Below are 17205 nucleotides of genomic sequence, written 5' to 3'. Positions count from 1 at the left end.
ATGGTCCTTCTGTTTTTCAGGCCTTTAATTTAAGAAACCTGTAGAAGTACAGTCTTGAATGCCTTTTAACAAAGAAATAATTAGCTATTCTTTGAAATTCTTGTACTAATTTTCCGTAAGATATTTACTACTCCCACCTTTGTTTCTGCACTTATTTGGAAGCATTTGAGGAACTGGACAAGTTACGTATTTGCAAGGAGACGAGCATTTTCCTGGGTGCATGTCCACTGTATGTTGGTCCCGTGATCGGTTTGTATATAAAAACACTATCATTTATTGGGAATGTCCTTATGCAAGAACCAGCTTACAAACAAGCCAGCTGCAGTTGCTTTGGGACTTTGAAGGTAGGATCAAAGGTAGCAGGTAATTGCCCAATAAAGTAGATCTGCTAGCTTTGATGCACTTGGGGAAGTGAGGCTTCCACTTACCCTGGTGCTGAAGCTGGACTGGGAATTGTCCAGAGATTTGTAATTGTGACAGATTGAAGATGGATAAGAATAGTTTGGCTTGAGATTTGCTGTCTCTATCAGCTAGCATTGTTTTTTCTCCTTCAGCACGGTGGGAGGTAGGCTCAGCACAACTCTCCAGTTTCAGGAGTTTAGTCGGTAGCTTTGCATACCAGATCAGCCTGTAGAATCCAAGAAGACTTTGTTGATTAGCATTAACAGTTCTTTTTCTTAGCTTGATGGTCAACCTTAGGTGTTACTAGACAAAGGAATACAGTAACTGCTACTTGGATTGGTAAGCCTAAACTTCTGCAGAATATAACTGTAAGCCCAGTATGTTCAACTCTTGAGGACGAAAGCTGTTTTTAGAAAATATTTTTTTTGTCTTAAGGCTGACCGTGTTCTCACCGATCAGACTGAATGTAATAGGACTACCTGCTTAGTACTTATCAGCTTCTCTGACTTTACTTCTTACCCTAACCCTTGGACAGGTATACCAAGTGCTATCTGATTGTATTTTCCTAGGAGAGAGATGCAGCGTACTATGAAGGAGGTCTGGCGAGAGGGTTGCTTTGATCCAGCATGCTGTGCCAGCTCTCTTTGCGGTTGTCTGGTTCCCTGCTCAGTGAGTTGGTCCACATCTTGCCCGCAGACTTCCCAGTATTGCTGAATTCTGCACAGATGGCTTTCCATTTCAGATCGCAGTCAAGTCCTTTTGCTTGGAGTCTGTGCAGAAAGAATGACAGTGCTTTTATTGAGGTGAGAATAGGCAGAAACATGTTGGGCTAATGGAAAATGATGACTGGGGAAGCTGAAATAAGAAACAGTGCCCTGACAGATGTTGGTGCAGAACACTGCTTACGATGCTGTGTGTGATAAGGGAGAGTGACCAAAAAGAGTTGCTAGGTTAGAAGAGTTTTTGTGTGTGTTTGTGTTAACATTAGTGGAAACGTGGAAGAAGAATGTTTCTCATCTATGTAAGCAAGTCAGATGTATCAAGATTAAAACTTGGGTGTTGTTTCAGCATAATACTTACACAGTATTAAGAGACTTCTAGTGTGAATTCAGACTTGGTGAGCAGCTGCATTTTACCTGGTTTCTGATATTCCAGTCATTCATTTAAACAAGAATGTAAGGTCAAACCCTCCTTTGGAGCTGCACATTTTGAGTGTATATGTGCACTTTTAGCCAAAAGGAAAGGTTATGATGATCTAATCTGACCTCTTACATAAACTGGGCCACATGTGTTTAAGTCTTACAGGTGGACTCAATAACTTGTGAGGAAACTGAAGAATATCTCTAGAAGACATGAGGTTTCAATCTTGGCTTGAGGACTTTTAGTGGTGCAGAGTACATCGTGTTCTGCAGTCATGTTTAAGAATGGAAGTACTTTAAAAAAAGTACTCCTAATTTCAACACGATGCTACCAGAGTCTGTGATCATTTCTAAGGCCTTTCAGTAAACATCTCTCAGTACGTGCTTGTAGATAGCGTGCTCTAGAATTAATTAAACTGAGCTCGGCAGTGAGGCGGCCCTGCCACAACTCCAGTTTTGTGCTTGAAGAAGAGCTGCTCGCCAGCCTCTTACCTGCTTGGAGTCAGGAGCTTTTAAAGACAACGAGGTAGAGAGGAGCATCTTCACCTTCGTCAACTTTCTCCTTCCCACCCAAGCTGTGTTGAAGTTAAACTGTGAGGAAGAAAGCTGTTTCTCTCTTAATCTTTGATTGGGACTTCCTGTTGCTGGGACTTGCTGTAATACTGTAGCAAATCCCAGTTCTTGGATCCCTATCACTTTTCTACTTTTCTACACTTCTCTACATCCAAATGGTGTCTGCTAAAGTGATCTTTTTACTGTGATGATGATTAGTTCAGATGTTTTCATATTTACCATTGGGATAATGCTATATTGGCATTATTAATTCTAATTTTCGTGTCCTTTTTCTTGTTGCCCATGTCATTCTTCTTTCCTGAGTGAAGCACAGTCCTTTTGTACCTTTTGATATCATATACCATTTGACAACTTGTTCCTTAACTTGTTCCTTCTGTCTTATGTATGGCAAATATATCAACAGAGTTGACTGGAAACTTAATATAGTTTTAATTGATTTTGGGTTCTATTTCCTTGCATTGTTTTACAGTTAAATATTCGTGGAAAGAATCTGTTTTCATTTGTTTTTGAGGGTGGAAGGGAGTCTGAAAAAGTATGTCAATGTAAATCGAGCATAAGTCAACAAGGAGAAAAGATCTCCACTGGAGAAAACTGAGTGCACCCTCAGCAAGTTTGCTGATGGCACCAAGCTGTGTGGTGCAGTTGACACGCTGGAGGGAAGGGATGACATCCAGAGGGACCTGGACAGGCTTGAGAAGCGGGCCTGTGCGAACCTCATGAGGTTCAACAAGGCCAAGTGCAAGGTCCTGCACCGGGGCCAGGGCAATCCCAATCACAAATACGGGCTGGGTGGAGAATGGATTGAGAGCAGCCCTGAGAAGGACCTGGGGGTGTTGGTGGATGAGAAGCTCAATATGAGCCAGCAACATGTGCTTGCAGCCCAAAGAAAGCCAACCGTGTCCTGGGCTGCATCAAAAGCAGCGTGGGCAGCAGGGTGAGGGAGGGGATTCTGCCCCTCTGCTCTGCTCTCGTGAGACCCCACCTGGAGCCCTGCGTTCTGCTCTGGGGCCCCCAGCACAGGAAGGACATGGACCTGTTGGAGCAGGTCCAGAGGAGGGCCATGAGGACGATCAGAGGGCTGGAGCACCTCTCCTGTGAAGACAGGCTGAGGGAGCTGGGTTGTTCAGCCTGGAGAACAGAAGGCTCTGGGGAGGCCTTACAGCGGCCTGCCAGTACCTAAAGAGGGCCTGCAGGAAAGCTGGGGAGGGACTCTGTGTCAGGGGGTGTAGTGATAGGACAAGGAGTAATGGCTTTAAACTAAAAGAGGGGAGCTTTAGATTAGATGTTATGAGGAACTTCTCCACAATGAGGGTGGTGAGGCCCTGGCACGGGCTGCCCAGAGAAGCTGTGGATGCCCCATCCCTGGAGGTGTTCAAGGCCAGGCTGGATGGGGCTTTGGGCAACCTGGTCTGGTGGGAGGTGTCCCTGCCCATGGCAGGGGGGTGGAACTGGGTGATCTTTAAGGTCCCTTCCAACCCAAACCATTCTGTAATTCTATGAAAATGGCCTGAAATTAAGATCCATGTGCAATAAGTCCAAGAATACGAACAGCTCCAGCATGTGAATCAACCTGCGTGTTGCTGTCCCTCATTTAAAGAGCTTTCCCTTTCTCTGTGCTCCCTGTGTCTCCCTTTGCTGAACAGTATTGCAAATGGAAGAGCTTAGGCATTTTTAGTTCTGTTCTTATACTGTGTGTGGTATGCAGTGCTGGCTGGTTTTTCTTACCTGTCATGTATCCACCTTAGGAATGAAAATCCCTGTTTATGTTTTCTGTACGTTAGCCCAGTCTCTTCTGTAGCATGTCCTGACTTTGCTATAATTTCTGTATGCTGTGCTGTCTTTTTTTTTTTTTTTAAATAAATGTTAGTCGTTGGAAAGCTTTCTTCACTAAGCCTTACTTAATAAATAGTTTTTTTTTTTTTCTCAAGTGATAATGTCTGTTACAAAACATCTTTTTGTGAAGAGCAACAATAAACCTTATTTCCCTCAGGCCTGTTCTATCAAATGCCTCCTCACACAATTAAAGAGATGTCACGTCTATCAGCTCCTAGCTGGTTTTATCCCAGGCTGGATTTGGCTTTACGGTGAGAAAACAGAGTAAAATAGATACCTTCTTCCAGTAACAAAACATGTCATGTAGACCAGCTGTGTGAATGTTGAAACATCACCTGAAGGAGAAGCAGCTTGTGCCTGTGGGGCAGTGCTGCTCAGCTAGCTGTTGGCTCGCAGCGCCCCTGAGCTCTCCTTCAGCTGCTTGCAGAACCAGGAGCAGTTTTCAGAGTGGTCCTGAAAGCAGCGCTTTGACCTTGTCCAGAAGGGAAATCTGCTAGCAATGTCCGGTGTCAGGATTAGTTCTTGTGTGTGTGTGTGCAGCCTGAGCTTAGCCCGCAGCAGAGTATGGATGGAAGGCTGAATTCAGTATTTCTCTTAGCACTGGTAGAGCTGCACTGGCATCAGCCTTTCTGAGCTGGGTCATAATGTCATGGAGGATCTTTTCGTTGCTTGGGATCACATAGACCTTTCAAAGCAGCAGTTTGGTGGGTGATGCACTAACAAACCCATTATGGAGTGGTAGCCATCCCATTCCTCGCCTGTTTCCCAGGAAATAGGAAAATGTGGAAATAGGTTGTGGGAAGTGCAGGGAAGCCATGGTCTGCAGCCACCGCTTGGGCCTCTGTGCATTCACTGATCTGACCGCCTTCAGCCTCTCTTTTAGTACATGCTTTCAAAAAAACTTGCTGTTAACAAAATATATATATATATATATATATATATAACCAAAAGGGGGCTGAAAAATGGCAGATGGACCGTAAGCATGTTTTTGTCTCAGGTTTCCCAAGGTTTTTATATAAGGGAAATCAAAACAAAAATTAGTGAAAGTACAATTATCAGCGTGTACCCATTTCCTTTGGTCTTCTCATCCCTGTGATCTTCTCATCCCTGGTTTCTTTATGCTTAGATTTCTGGGACAGTGTAAAACTTTTAAGGTGGATGAAAAGTGATCCTGATAGTATTTTTAATAGATACAGATGTTTGAGGTATCTTTTGTTTACCCATGTAGAGGTAAGATTCAGTGCTGCAGCAGTATAGAAATGTTGTGTTTTTTTTTTTTCCCTCCACAAAGCTCCCGGTACCTCTAGAGTACTGGATTTTCGCAAATGGGGTTAAAGTAAATGTCTGCTTATTACACACTGAGTATATTTAGAACAGCTTGTACTGTAGAAAATACACATTTTTAGTTTCCCAGCTTCACAATTATACTTTGATTTTTTGCAACTGCCTCCACACAGATTTCTGTGCAAACGCAGAATCAGAACTCCAGCTAAGGATTTTGTCAGTCAAGTCCTAGTATAACTTCAGGTGTGATTTTTCTTTCTTTCTTTCTTTTTTTTTTTTTAAGTATACATAAGAATCCCTTTTCATATAGTTTTCTTAAAATATTCCATGTTATTTTGGTATTTTTTCTGGCTTTTATTTTTTAGTTTTTCAAAGACCCATTTAGGGTGAGGAAAACCATAGTAAAGATCCCTCAGTAATTCTATGGGTGAGGATATAATCCTGCTGTACAGACTTTTATTTCCCCTTTCTGTCGTTTGCATCAGTAGCCTAGTATGGAAGTGCACTTGCAGTCTAGCTTGTACATCCACATTTACAGTTTACTTTTGCTTTGGAAAGCCCAGAAAGTAGGTAGACATGTTTTATTCATGTTTAATTGATAAACCTTTTGATGTTTAATTGTTAGGTGAGGATGAGATTTTGTGTCTCGCCCTTTGGCTCTTTGTTCCCCGCTAAAGATGTTTTGATAAGTTTTTTGAAAATCCAGGTATGCTTACACAGTAATTTTTTTGGATTAGAAATAGATTGATGTGCTGAGTTGACTGTCAGATGATGGTTTTTATGTTGGCAAGCAAGGTTTTATCAAGTTATCTTGAAGAAAGAATGGGAAACTCTATAGCAGGCACAGACTGAAGGGATGAATCCACTTACTGCCAAAAACAGCAAATGGATGGCATGGTATGTACATGAAGAAAATAAGCCTGTTGGGCTTACTCCGTAGTACATATACAATATTCCTTAATTGATTGTTTTGGGAAGACAAACACAAAAAACACACACACCAGCAAAACCTTTCTAATTATTTTGTGTTTTAGTTGTAAGTGACTGGTTGTCTGATCTGCAGAAAATCTAGACACGGTGCTTTCTGACTTTCAGAAATGTCTACACTGTAAGTTTAAATAATTTAAAAGGTTGGAAGTAGGAGGTAGGTGTACCAATAAAACAAATAATTACATTGGAATTCAGTCTTTTAGGAAGCTGCTTTCCTGGACAGGTTAGTAAGCCTGAGTATTTTATTCTTGCCATCTGTCAGCTGGGGGCTGCATGTGGTACTCTGAAGTTCTTAGATGAAGGATGCTGGAAGTGTAAGAAGCTATATGGTAAAGATGGTATAATGCTGAATTTCAGCAGGGAGGGATGTTGAAAAGATTTGATGCTTGGATATCTATCTATATGACTTACTAACATGTGCTTGTTTAAGAATTGCAGAGCTGCAGAAGGGAAGCAGCTACAATAAAAATTTTGAATAAATTAGCATAACTGTGAAATGAGTAAAATAAATATGACCGGCTAAAGCAGTAGCTAATTTATCTAAGTGAAAATTTATTTTCATCACTTATTCTGTTGTTTGAATTCTTTCTTTTAAATGACACTTTGACATCTTTTCTATAAATTACGGATATTAATATAATTGTATTTACTTGTAGGTGGCTCTAACCAAGAGAGCTGATCCAGCTGAGTTGAAAACAATATTTTTGAAGGTATGTATAAAGTAAATATTTTACTCTTTCTGCTTAAATTTTTCATATCTTTTGCTCCTTTATTGCTGCATACAACTCTTGATAGTTTTTCCAACCATTAATCATTCACTGTATTATTACCATGTTAGACTTAAATACCATTATCAGAATTGAACAATGCTCACCAAGAAGTCAGATACATTCCTGAGTGATTATTGTATTGACTCAGAAGAAGTATTACTATCTTAGAGAAAAAAATGCATTGTTCAGAGAATGGGGTGGGAGTTTCAGTATTGTTCCTACATGTGGTAAAATGTTAGTGTAGACACCTTGCTGTTAGACCATTAGGTAAATTTTCTTCTCCCATCCTTGCTGTCTTCCCTCAATCAGGGTTATTCCTGCTTCTCTAGTCTGTAGAAGTATTGGGAAGATCACCTTTTGAAGTGGCGGCCCTATTTATTTTTTAACTAAAATCCCTTCTGTGTTGACCTGCTATAGACGTATGCAAGTGATTAAATGTCGTGTGCTTGCCTTGTCTACTTGGAGAAGTGTGCTACAAGGTTTTACTGGAATAAGGCATTCTTTGACCCATTTCCTAAATTTAAAGAAATATTCCTAACCCTACAAAGATTTATTAGTACAGTGCCAAAAATAGTTTAGTACTCTGATATGAAGAAAAATACAGAAGTTGGGGTAAGAATACGTACGTGAGGTAAGTGCCGCAGTGCTGCAGAGAGCTCTTGTATCTGATTTTATTTTTTATTTTTTATGAAAGAGTTAAGTGCCTAAGAGAGCTAATACCGTTCTGAGTTCTACCCTCCTCCTTCCATCTCTCCAATGTCATACTTCAGTCTCCCTGCACTTCTTGGCATGTTTTCCATTGGCCCTTGTGATCTATTATTAACAGTATGTGTAGGTGTCACTATGTGTATTGTCAGTATTTATAGTTTTATCATATACTATCAGTATTTATAGCTCTGAAATTAGATTTGCAGTTGGGAAAGCTGAGATTTAACTTATTAAGCCCTGGAACTGCTATCTGTCAGGAGACTCAAAAGACTCTTGAAAAAGAATGGGATTTTCATAGGTCAGTACTGGAAAAGCAAGACCAAGGCATATAAAAGGCAGACGGGGTAGACTCAAGAAGATGGCAGCACTGAGGAAGGGGATAAACATGGCAGAGAGAAGACTGGTCCCTTCTGGAATGTGAGGAGTTTGGCAGAGGGTTAGCACACTAACTGCCACCTCTAGCTCCTCGTCTTTCTAGTTTTCTCTGAAAAGTAGGGGTCTCAGTGAGTACAGTAATAAAGTATGCAGTTTGTTCAGTATAGTACAGAAATTGTCATGCTATTCACTGAGAAGGAAGGATGAGTGAGTGAGGTATGTTGGTTTGTGCTCTACATGTAAGCTACGGCCAGAGTATTAATTAAGCTGCTTCAGATGAGTGGTGAGGCCAATACAGTTGCTTCTCCAGAGTGTGGGATCTTCACTTATAAAATAACTTGACAGCCATTTTTCTACTTCAATTAAGAGTTAGAAAATAAGATCCCCAGATGGGAAATGTGCCCAGTGTATAGAAATAAAGATGAGGCTAGCAGTTTCAATACAGTTGATTACAATAAACTTCTAGTATTTTAAATGTATCAAAATCCCAATAAAATGTTTGCAAATCTTACTTAAAATGGGGTTGAACTGGTTAATACTTGAGTATCTAAAATGTATGGAAATAAGTTACCAAAAAGCCATTAAGTACTATTGTATAATATCAAATTCTCTGTGGGTATAATTGCCAAAGTGAGGAAAAATACAATCGTAAAGAACCATTTTTTTAATGTCTCTCCTCCAAAACCAATAGAATTGATGTTTTTTTCTCTTTTTGTTATGATAATTTCCAAGAGTAAGCTTACTTTTTCAAAGTCTTCTACCATAACCCCTAAGAGATTAGATTTTAGTGAAAGTGATCAAGCTGACATTTTCCAAGGTCATTTTCTATATGTAGTATAGAGAACGTGATTGGATTTCAAATACACTTGAGTAAATCACAATGACAAGAAACAGGGGGACACTGAAACCTTGTGCTGTTTTCTGTTATTGAGTGCCCTAGCAGGGGGTTAGCCTGGAAGAAAAAAATGAAATATAGAAGCGTAGACTGTCTGACTTATTTGATTTGTTTCTCAATAGCAGCTGTGTTAAAAGTTTTTGAAGCTGGGTTTCTGAAAGATTCTGTCTTCCTGCAAATGATTACATTGAAATCAATTGATCTGCTAGTTCTTGTAAAAGTATACAATTGAAAATTCCTTACAGTGTATCAACTGGAGAGCTTGTCTTGTGGACAGTGTCTATTGAAACGTGTATCCCTAAATGCTAACCAATATAGAGATGCCAAAGCAAGTTACGTATTGTTTGGGCTTGCTTCTCTGAAGCCTTGATCCTTGGAGATATTGCCGTACCTGAAGACTGTATTTATATAGCACTAGAAGAAAATAATCTACTTACTGTTACACTTTGGCATCCCTCTGAGAGTTATATGCGTACTGCAGGTATAACGGCACTCGGCAGGCACCAGCGTGGCTCTGTGAAATGAAAACTGGCAGTTTCCTTCCCTTAGCAGAGGCACAGCAATGTAAAACAAAACACATGGCTTTGAAGTACGCTACAAAATATCAATAGGCAACTAATTTATTTATTACTTTGGTGTGGATAATTCTCTGTGGGGAGCTTCAGAAATGGTTTATTATCCTACCTTAAAAATGCTAGAGGAATTAACAAGTTACTTTGCTGTTTTCAGTGCTTGTTTGTTATCCTGGGATAGACCTTTCCCTTGAAGCTAACAAACAGTTCTGCTAATGTTTTTAGATTATGTTATCCTTCTTCTTGTGTCTTAGTTGTCCTTATTTTTTTTCCCTTCCTTAAAAAAATATTTAGGGTTTATTTCAAGTTTGCCCTTCTGCAGAAGGTGAGAGCTTTAAAATTTGAGGGAAGGCTGAGGAATCAGGGTAAGAGTGGTACAAAAGGCAATTTTATTTATGCAGTATCTTCAAAATATTTTAATATCAAGGAAAAGGAATATGTAACTTATTACTGGAGGCCTCCCTTGGGAGCAAATACTCTTGGATATATTGAACTCTGTATCTGGAGCAGTATGCCAGTACCTGGTATTGGATACTGTGCCACTGCCAGCAGTGTTTGGTGAGGCCTCAGATCCCTCTTCTTATTTGTGCATTGTGCTAAATTGCCATTTCCAAGTTCTTGTTTTCTCTTACATTTTTCTGCAAATCGCTTTTGTTTGACCTCCTTTCTTTCAGCAGTTCAACCAAGGAAGAGTAGCTGTAGGTTTTCCTTTACTTAGGGACTAGCTGCAGCTGAATTTGGTGTGCTGGAGTTGCTCCAAAACAGCACCCCCAGGTGGACACTCTTGTGGGATCATTTACTCCACTAGCACAGCAAAGTCATTTCTCAGGTGTAAGCCCACCTTTTCATGCCAAAATAGAATGGCTACACAAAGGAGTCGTTTCAGATAAGTAAAATATGGTGGAATATCCCATAGTTGTTACAGTTTCAGTGGACCTAAAGTGCCATATGCATGTTTGCAAATGCATGTGTGTTTCTTGTTCTACTTCAAAAAACCCACCACTAACAACAAAATCAATCCATACTGGAGTGTTAACTGTTTCTAGACAAAACATGGTGAAATTGTTGAGATGATAAACAAATAATGTAGCTGCCACTCTCCTGGCTGGGAAGCAAAGCCTTTGGCTGTTGTAGTATTCCCCACTTAGTCTGTCCTGCTTTGGTGCAGTTTTTATGTTCTTCACAGCAGAATGGTCTTTACCTGCTGTAAGCCTGGGGCTGGTTGGGTACTCTGGATAGTGGCAATAAAAGTGCCTGGAGAAGGATACATTTGAGTCACCAAATGTTATATTCATTTAACAGTATGCAAGTGTGGAGAAGAATGGAGAATTCTTCATGTCTCCTAATGACTTTGTCACTCGGTACCTGAAGATAATTGGAGATGGAGTGCCTAATACAAACACTGTACAGCTCCTTGCGGGAGTAGTGGATCAGACAAAAGATGGGTAAGTTTTCTCTTTGTTTGTTTGTTTTCTTTCTCTTTGTTGTTCATTTATAAAATGTAAAACCATTCCTTCCAGCACAAGGCTGGTGGTTCTTGTTTTTGTTTGTTTTGTTTTGTTTACTTTGTTTTGATGTTTGTTTGCCTGCAAATACATAAAGGAGTACAGCATCTTTAAAGTGGAAGGAGTAGAAACAGTGTTTTGGGCTGCCTGTAGCATTTAGCTGAACAAACCATTTTCTGTCTACTGTGTATTTTTAATTCATTGAACCTTTCATGTTTGTTGGCTGGTTCCCATAACTTCTGCTTTCCTTTCTGTCCATGAGTCTTTCTGTCTCTGTTTATTTCATGTATTTGTCACAAACACATTCAAATAGCAATCCAAAACAAGTTTAGATGATGCAGGAAGAGATCATAGAAAAAAAAAGTGCCTCTACTTTGGTTTGACGTAGCATTGTTAAAGGTTTTTGCCATTGCTTTTCCTCAAGACGGAGGAGGAACAACAACGCTATTTAGTGAGCCACTTTGCAAACATGGGATGACAGCAGTGAAGTTGGTTGCACATGGCTTGCATTTGAAAGGCTGACTTTGCCAATAGGCAAGATTAGCTACCCCTCCATCTTCCTCCCCCCTTCTTTAATGAAACCCTAGCTTTTGCTTCTGGTACTTGCCCAGGCAAGCTGTCTCTTCGCCCATATGAATGCATTTTTTGAATCCTGCCTTTAAAGTATCTTTAGAGAAACTTTAGAATAATTAGCTATGGACTTAAAGTCTGTAGTTGTGGTGTTTTTAGAAACCAGAAAACTTCAGGCATGACTCATATCAGTGGTTGCAGAGAGTAAAATGGGAGATAAATAAAGCATGACTAGAGAATGCAGGCTTCCTAGGGAACAGATGCACGCATAACTGAGAACTTTTAAAATAGTTTCTCTGTTCTCTTTTCTGCTCAGGCAGCCTCAGGTATTTGGCAGCTGTGCACCTTAAACCTCATAGACAAGTCAATGTAATTATTGTTATCCATGGCAAAAGAATCCTGTAAAAGGTCACATTGGTAATGTTGGCATAATGGCAGCAAGAAAGTGGTGGCTTCAGATAGTGTTTGACAGAAAACATTAAGCTTTTTTTCAGATTTCTTCCTTTGGTTTGGTGTCTGTAAAAACTGCATTTTTTAGATTGCACAGATTCAAATCCATTTTGTAGTAAGACGATTGTGAGTATAATACATGCCTTGTAATTTGGACCTCCCTCACAAGCAGAAGCTGGTATCAGAATGAGCAAAATATAAAGCTGTAGCCTATGTGAACTTGTTGACAGGTTGGGATTCTGTAATTTGGTGTGATCCTGCAGGAGTTTTGCATTTTTGTAGTGCACTATTGAAGCTTCTAATTGCCACTTTCTGCCATGGGTAAGGATTGTTTCTGCAGTCCAGACTGCAGTGACGGGACTGCATGTTCCTACCATGATTTCGGAAGAGTCTCTTGTGGTATTCAGGCCATCTTCTTACTTAGCTGCTACACTACTATGTAAAAGAAGGGAGCAAGTTCAGAAACTGATTAGCGTTCATCTTTCTAATCTGGCACTGTAGCATTTTTTTTGCCGTGTCGCCAGACATTTGTACCTTGTGCTGGTGGGGTATAAAGTACTTCTTAGAGTGATCATCGGAAGCAGGGACAACTTGCTTTTTGGTTGCTAGAATGAAATCCCCTAAGAATGTCAACAGGACCTATTGGTCTTCTCTTGAATTCTTTCCAACTTGGCAGTCCAGAGATTCTGGTTTTAAAGTGAAGTACAAAACTGCTTTTGTGAGGCTGGTCAGTGTTAAGGTCATTAGAGTCTGCTCAATACTTCGGCTTTTTTTCTAGTAGAAAAAAGAAGGTGGCTTGCAATAGCAATGAGAAGTTAATTTTGTTCTAGTGTTAATGGCTTAAAGTAGTGCAGTACTGAAAATACTGCTACAGTATTTCTGTAAGTGTATTTGCACTGTAGGGGATCCCTGGTTTTGTTCCGAAGGAGCAGAGTCTTGAGCTCAGAATCACCAGCGTTGTTCCTGGCTTCGTTATTATGGTTTTTAATTCCTTTTGATTCTGCTGAGAAGTTATGTGTAGATACCAAGTGTAGTCGGTGAGAAATACTGAAGTCTGTAACTCACGGGGGTGAAAGGCAGACAGCATGAGAACTACGGACTTGTTAGTAGAGCACACAGATTGGTACAGGGTGGCTTACTCCAGAACTGAAGAAGTCCTGCAGTGTGAACGGTGGACATGGAAATGAACTTCATGCTTCATTTCTTCTCTCGTCCAGATATGATTACTTAGCAAATGATCAGCGTTTAACAGGTTCTGTAAATTCTGTGGTATAAGGGTGGTAGAGAGCAGACTAGGCAGGTGAAATGGGCGCAACACTGGGAATTTGCTTCTTGCATATTTTTCCTCAGAGACCTGAACTAGAAAGAGAAAATCGCAAGCAGAGAACAGTATCTTTTACATGTGATCTCGCTGGTTGCCATGGACAAAATCTCTTGTGCAGCTGTAGCACAGTTCCTGCACTGCCAGGAGTTAAGGATTTGACAGTGCCTACAGGATTTGCTGTTGGCGTGACACAGATACGAGACCTCTCAAAGGCAGACTCTGGCGTTCTGTGAGTATCTGTTGCCATGGGAGCAAGGTTTGTCTCCATCTTAAGTCAGGGCACAGGAATATTTGGAGGTGGGCTTATCTTCTTGCCTCTTACTGGGGCATCTTTTTAAGGTTTCCATTAAGAAAAGGGAATGAATACCTTTCTTGCTGATGTCCAGAGAGGCATTTCAAAGTAGTGGGACGGTAATCACACAGGTTTTGAAAGAGTCTTATATCACACGGCTGTAGGTTGCATGAGGCAGATTTAAGAGCCTTGCTTAGATCCAGATCTTAAGCTTCTCATTCCTAATTTTACTTTGAAAAATGCTTCACTTGGCTTCAGCTGGACCAGAAACTTACCTGAAGTACTGTGGCTTTATCAAGGCCTATCAGCAACAGGCCAGGCATTTTCCATCTTGCCTACTGTAACATATTGCTTTCCAGTCTTTTGCTGTACTTTTAAACATCTGTCTAACAAAATAAGTATTTACTGCACATCTCTGTTTGGACTGTAGTAACTAACACTTTACTGAGAAACATTATATGTTTTATTTTTAGAAAGGACAAACTATTCAAGAATAACACTTGGAAATGCCAGCATTTTCCATTATTATTGGATATAAATTTATTCTCTAATGTACCAATTTACACTGTACTTAGTTTACCTAGGTTGCAGCATAAAATAATAGATGTAGCTTCAATTTGTGTCCTATTATGTTATCATGTTCAAATTGCTGATACAGTAGAAACATATGCATTGATTTCTGAAGAAACCTCTTCATCATTGCATTTGTATGTATTATTGCAGTGGGTAATGGCTTTTTTTCCTTCTATGGCTACGTGCGTACTTCATCTGGTGGAAAAGGATTACACCTGCGTGGTGCCCAGGTACTGTGGGCACGAGTGCCAGTGAAGTTTGGAAGAAAGGAGGGAATAATAAATAACAGTTGTGTTGCACCATAGCACTGTTGTTGTTTTTGGCTTGTAGCTCTTGTGTGTGGATGTTTTTAAAATATCAGTCTTTCAGCCTTCCTGAATAAATTGTGCAATGTTGGCACTGTTAATGAGGTCATGAAGGTGAAGAAAGACTTAACCAGTTGGATAGGATGTCTTTAACACCAAAGTAAATTTTTTGTAAACATTTCAGCTTCCTCTCTTTGCGCTGTTAAAATCGCTAGGCTTTTCTCCGCTTTTGTAACAGAAATGAGCACTTGTTTAGGTAGATAAAATAACTCTTAAGTAGTATATTGAAGTCCATGTTAATATGTGCTGTTTAATGACACCTAATGATATTCAGCGAAGGGCTATGCTAAACCCAAAAGGGTGATGCTAAACCACAGAGAAAATGTGTTACCCAGGCAACTACCCTTGTGCAGTATAGAGAAGTGAGCATATGGCTATGTAGTACACATTATTTCAGCATCTTTAAGCATTAAGAATCACACGTGTAATTGACTGTGAAAAATTACTGCTCAGTTACTGTATTGTATGGTCATAATAGAAGTAAATGAATACGTCATTGTTGTTAGAATAGATCTGTTGGGAATCACTAGCAGGCTAGTCTACTTAGGGAGCAAAAATACAATAAGAAGAAAATAGCTGGTTTAATTAACATGTAAAAATTGGGTTAATTTGAATTCAGCTGGCACAGCAGATATTAATGTCTCTTCTTTAATAGTCTGGCAAGAACCACACAATTTGTACACTTTTAATCTTCCTAGGGCTATGAATAATTGTTTTTAAAAATGGATACGGGGTTATTTTCATCATCTCTCTCTGACTTATTAGGGGGGTTTATTACTTGCCAGAACTGACAAAGAATGCTTCTACCAGTATAAAATACTGTAGCAGTGTTGGAGTCCTCATCGAATCCAGGCGTAATGGCATAGGATGTGCTCGTAGCGTGGCGTTGGGATTCTGCTGGGAAGGGTGCTGTGTTATGATTGCTGCACGTGTTGGGATGTGTTGATAAGGACATAGGTTGGTTGTTGTTTCACACAAACAGCAGCTGAATCAAATTGGTGTTGGCAGATAGTTTAAATTCTAAACAATCCAATTTGAGAGTCTTGTTGCCTGCTATTTTGTTCCTCCTGTCTGGGCTTTATAATATTTGGGACAGAAGCATTCAGTGCTTTGTATCTATCTGCTGTTGTGGAAGTTGTCAGGTATGTAACAACTAATAATGGATAATAATGAGCTTTTATAACCTCAAAGTCGCATAGTAACAACAGATACGTGTAAATGCAAAACTAAGTAGGTTGTGATGTGTAGATTTAAACTTAAATGAAATATTGCCTTTTTTTTAAAAAAAAAAAAAGCCTTTTGGTTTGGGAGAGATGGAAGTTTTCTGCCTTATAAAGACTGAGTATCTGCAGCACGTTCTGGGTTTCACAGTTGGTGGTACTGAGAGCTCCTCAGGAATTTGAAATAAATGACTTAGCAGCCTGCCCATGTGTTAACGTGTGCTCAAGTAGTAAGACATTGGCTTCTTTGCCAGTAAAACTTAAGGCATGCCTATATGTTTATTGGCATCATCAGTTGTGAGTTTAATATTAAGAGTACCTGAGGAGGTTTCTTTTTATTTATTTTTCTTGCTACATAATTACTTATGGTGGCAAGTTTCCAAAGCTAATTATTTGTTAGAGTATTTCTGACTCTGCATATGCTTTTATTTTCACTTTTATTTAGTGTGTGTATGTCGAGGAAGGTAAAGTAGAACAGCTTTTCTGACCTTTTCTATACTATGCTTTTTTTTGTTTTTTATAGTACTCTTCTGTTCATCCTCTCTGATTTTCACGTTCTTCATGGAAATCAGCTCATGGTACGCTGTGGCTGTCTAGTTGCTGACAGCAAGCACAGTTCTCTGTGACTTAAAAAATAATTCCCTCGAGACAGGGTGACTGGGAATGGGTGTACAGTCCTGGGTCATCTTAATGTGATGGGATGAAAAAAATGCCTGTTTCAGCCTCTTCAAACACATCGTTTTTTGCTGTTACTGCATACCGAGTGGAAGTTTTTGTGGAACCAGCCGCAGTACCATTTTGAGTAGAAGTCCTGAGGATGTTGCTAGTTTTTAAAGTATAATAATAATAATAATTTGTTTCTTAACGTTTGATGCACTGAATTTTGTGAATCTTGGAAAGAAATCTTCATTCCCCAGGTACTTACTGCCTTGTGAAGCCGTTAAAGCCGCGTGCTTGCTGCCCTGACATAAAGCAGCCCAGAGAGAGGGCAGTCCTAAAGCTCCCCGGCTGGCAGCAGGCCCTGCAGCCACACATTTGAAGATGATTTTGAGCCGTACAACCCAGTCATTAAAGAAGCAGCGAAGAGAAGAATGGTTAGCCTTTGTCCCTGTAAGAAAAGGAGTTTGATCTCCATTTAAACTCCTGGGCGTGACCCGGAGAAATTAAAACTGCTCAAGGCCTTTGCTGCATCAAACCTACTGCTGGAAACGATGCCAAGTTGCCTAATTATGTATTTCTGCTTATTAACTATCCTAAAGAAAGGCACCTCTGCTTTTATCTGTGCTCTGCTAATGCACGGGTGTCTTGGGAAGCTGGCTACGATGATGAATTTGACTGAAGTGCTCTTGGGCGGAGGCAGGCTGT

General features: G+C 40.0%; 1 protein-coding gene across 2 annotated transcripts in view; it reads left to right on the top strand.

The window, feature by feature from the left end:
* SLC25A13 (solute carrier family 25 member 13) overlaps positions 1-17205 on the top strand; it is a 99926-nt gene that overhangs the window by 17405 nt on the left and 65316 nt on the right. Inside the window, exons 1-3 of one of the 2 annotated variants that reach the window (XM_050709315.1) lie at positions 1113-1205; positions 6878-6931; positions 10844-10986. In XM_050709315.1, coding sequence (XP_050565272.1) covers positions 1128-1205; positions 6878-6931; positions 10844-10986 — 275 coding nt within the window. In that variant the 5' untranslated portion in view covers positions 1113-1127. Of the gene's footprint in view, positions 1-1112; positions 1206-6877; positions 6932-10843; positions 10987-17205 lie in introns of those variants that run through there. The other variant, XM_035545237.2, reaches the window with a different exon arrangement.

Source organism: Cygnus atratus, chromosome 2 (assembly GCF_013377495.2).
Source record: "Cygnus atratus isolate AKBS03 ecotype Queensland, Australia chromosome 2, CAtr_DNAZoo_HiC_assembly, whole genome shotgun sequence".
NCBI lineage: Eukaryota > Metazoa > Chordata > Aves > Anseriformes > Anatidae > Cygnus > Cygnus atratus.
Note: the sequence above shows the minus strand (reverse complement) of the source record. Positions and strands in the feature narration are given on the sequence as shown.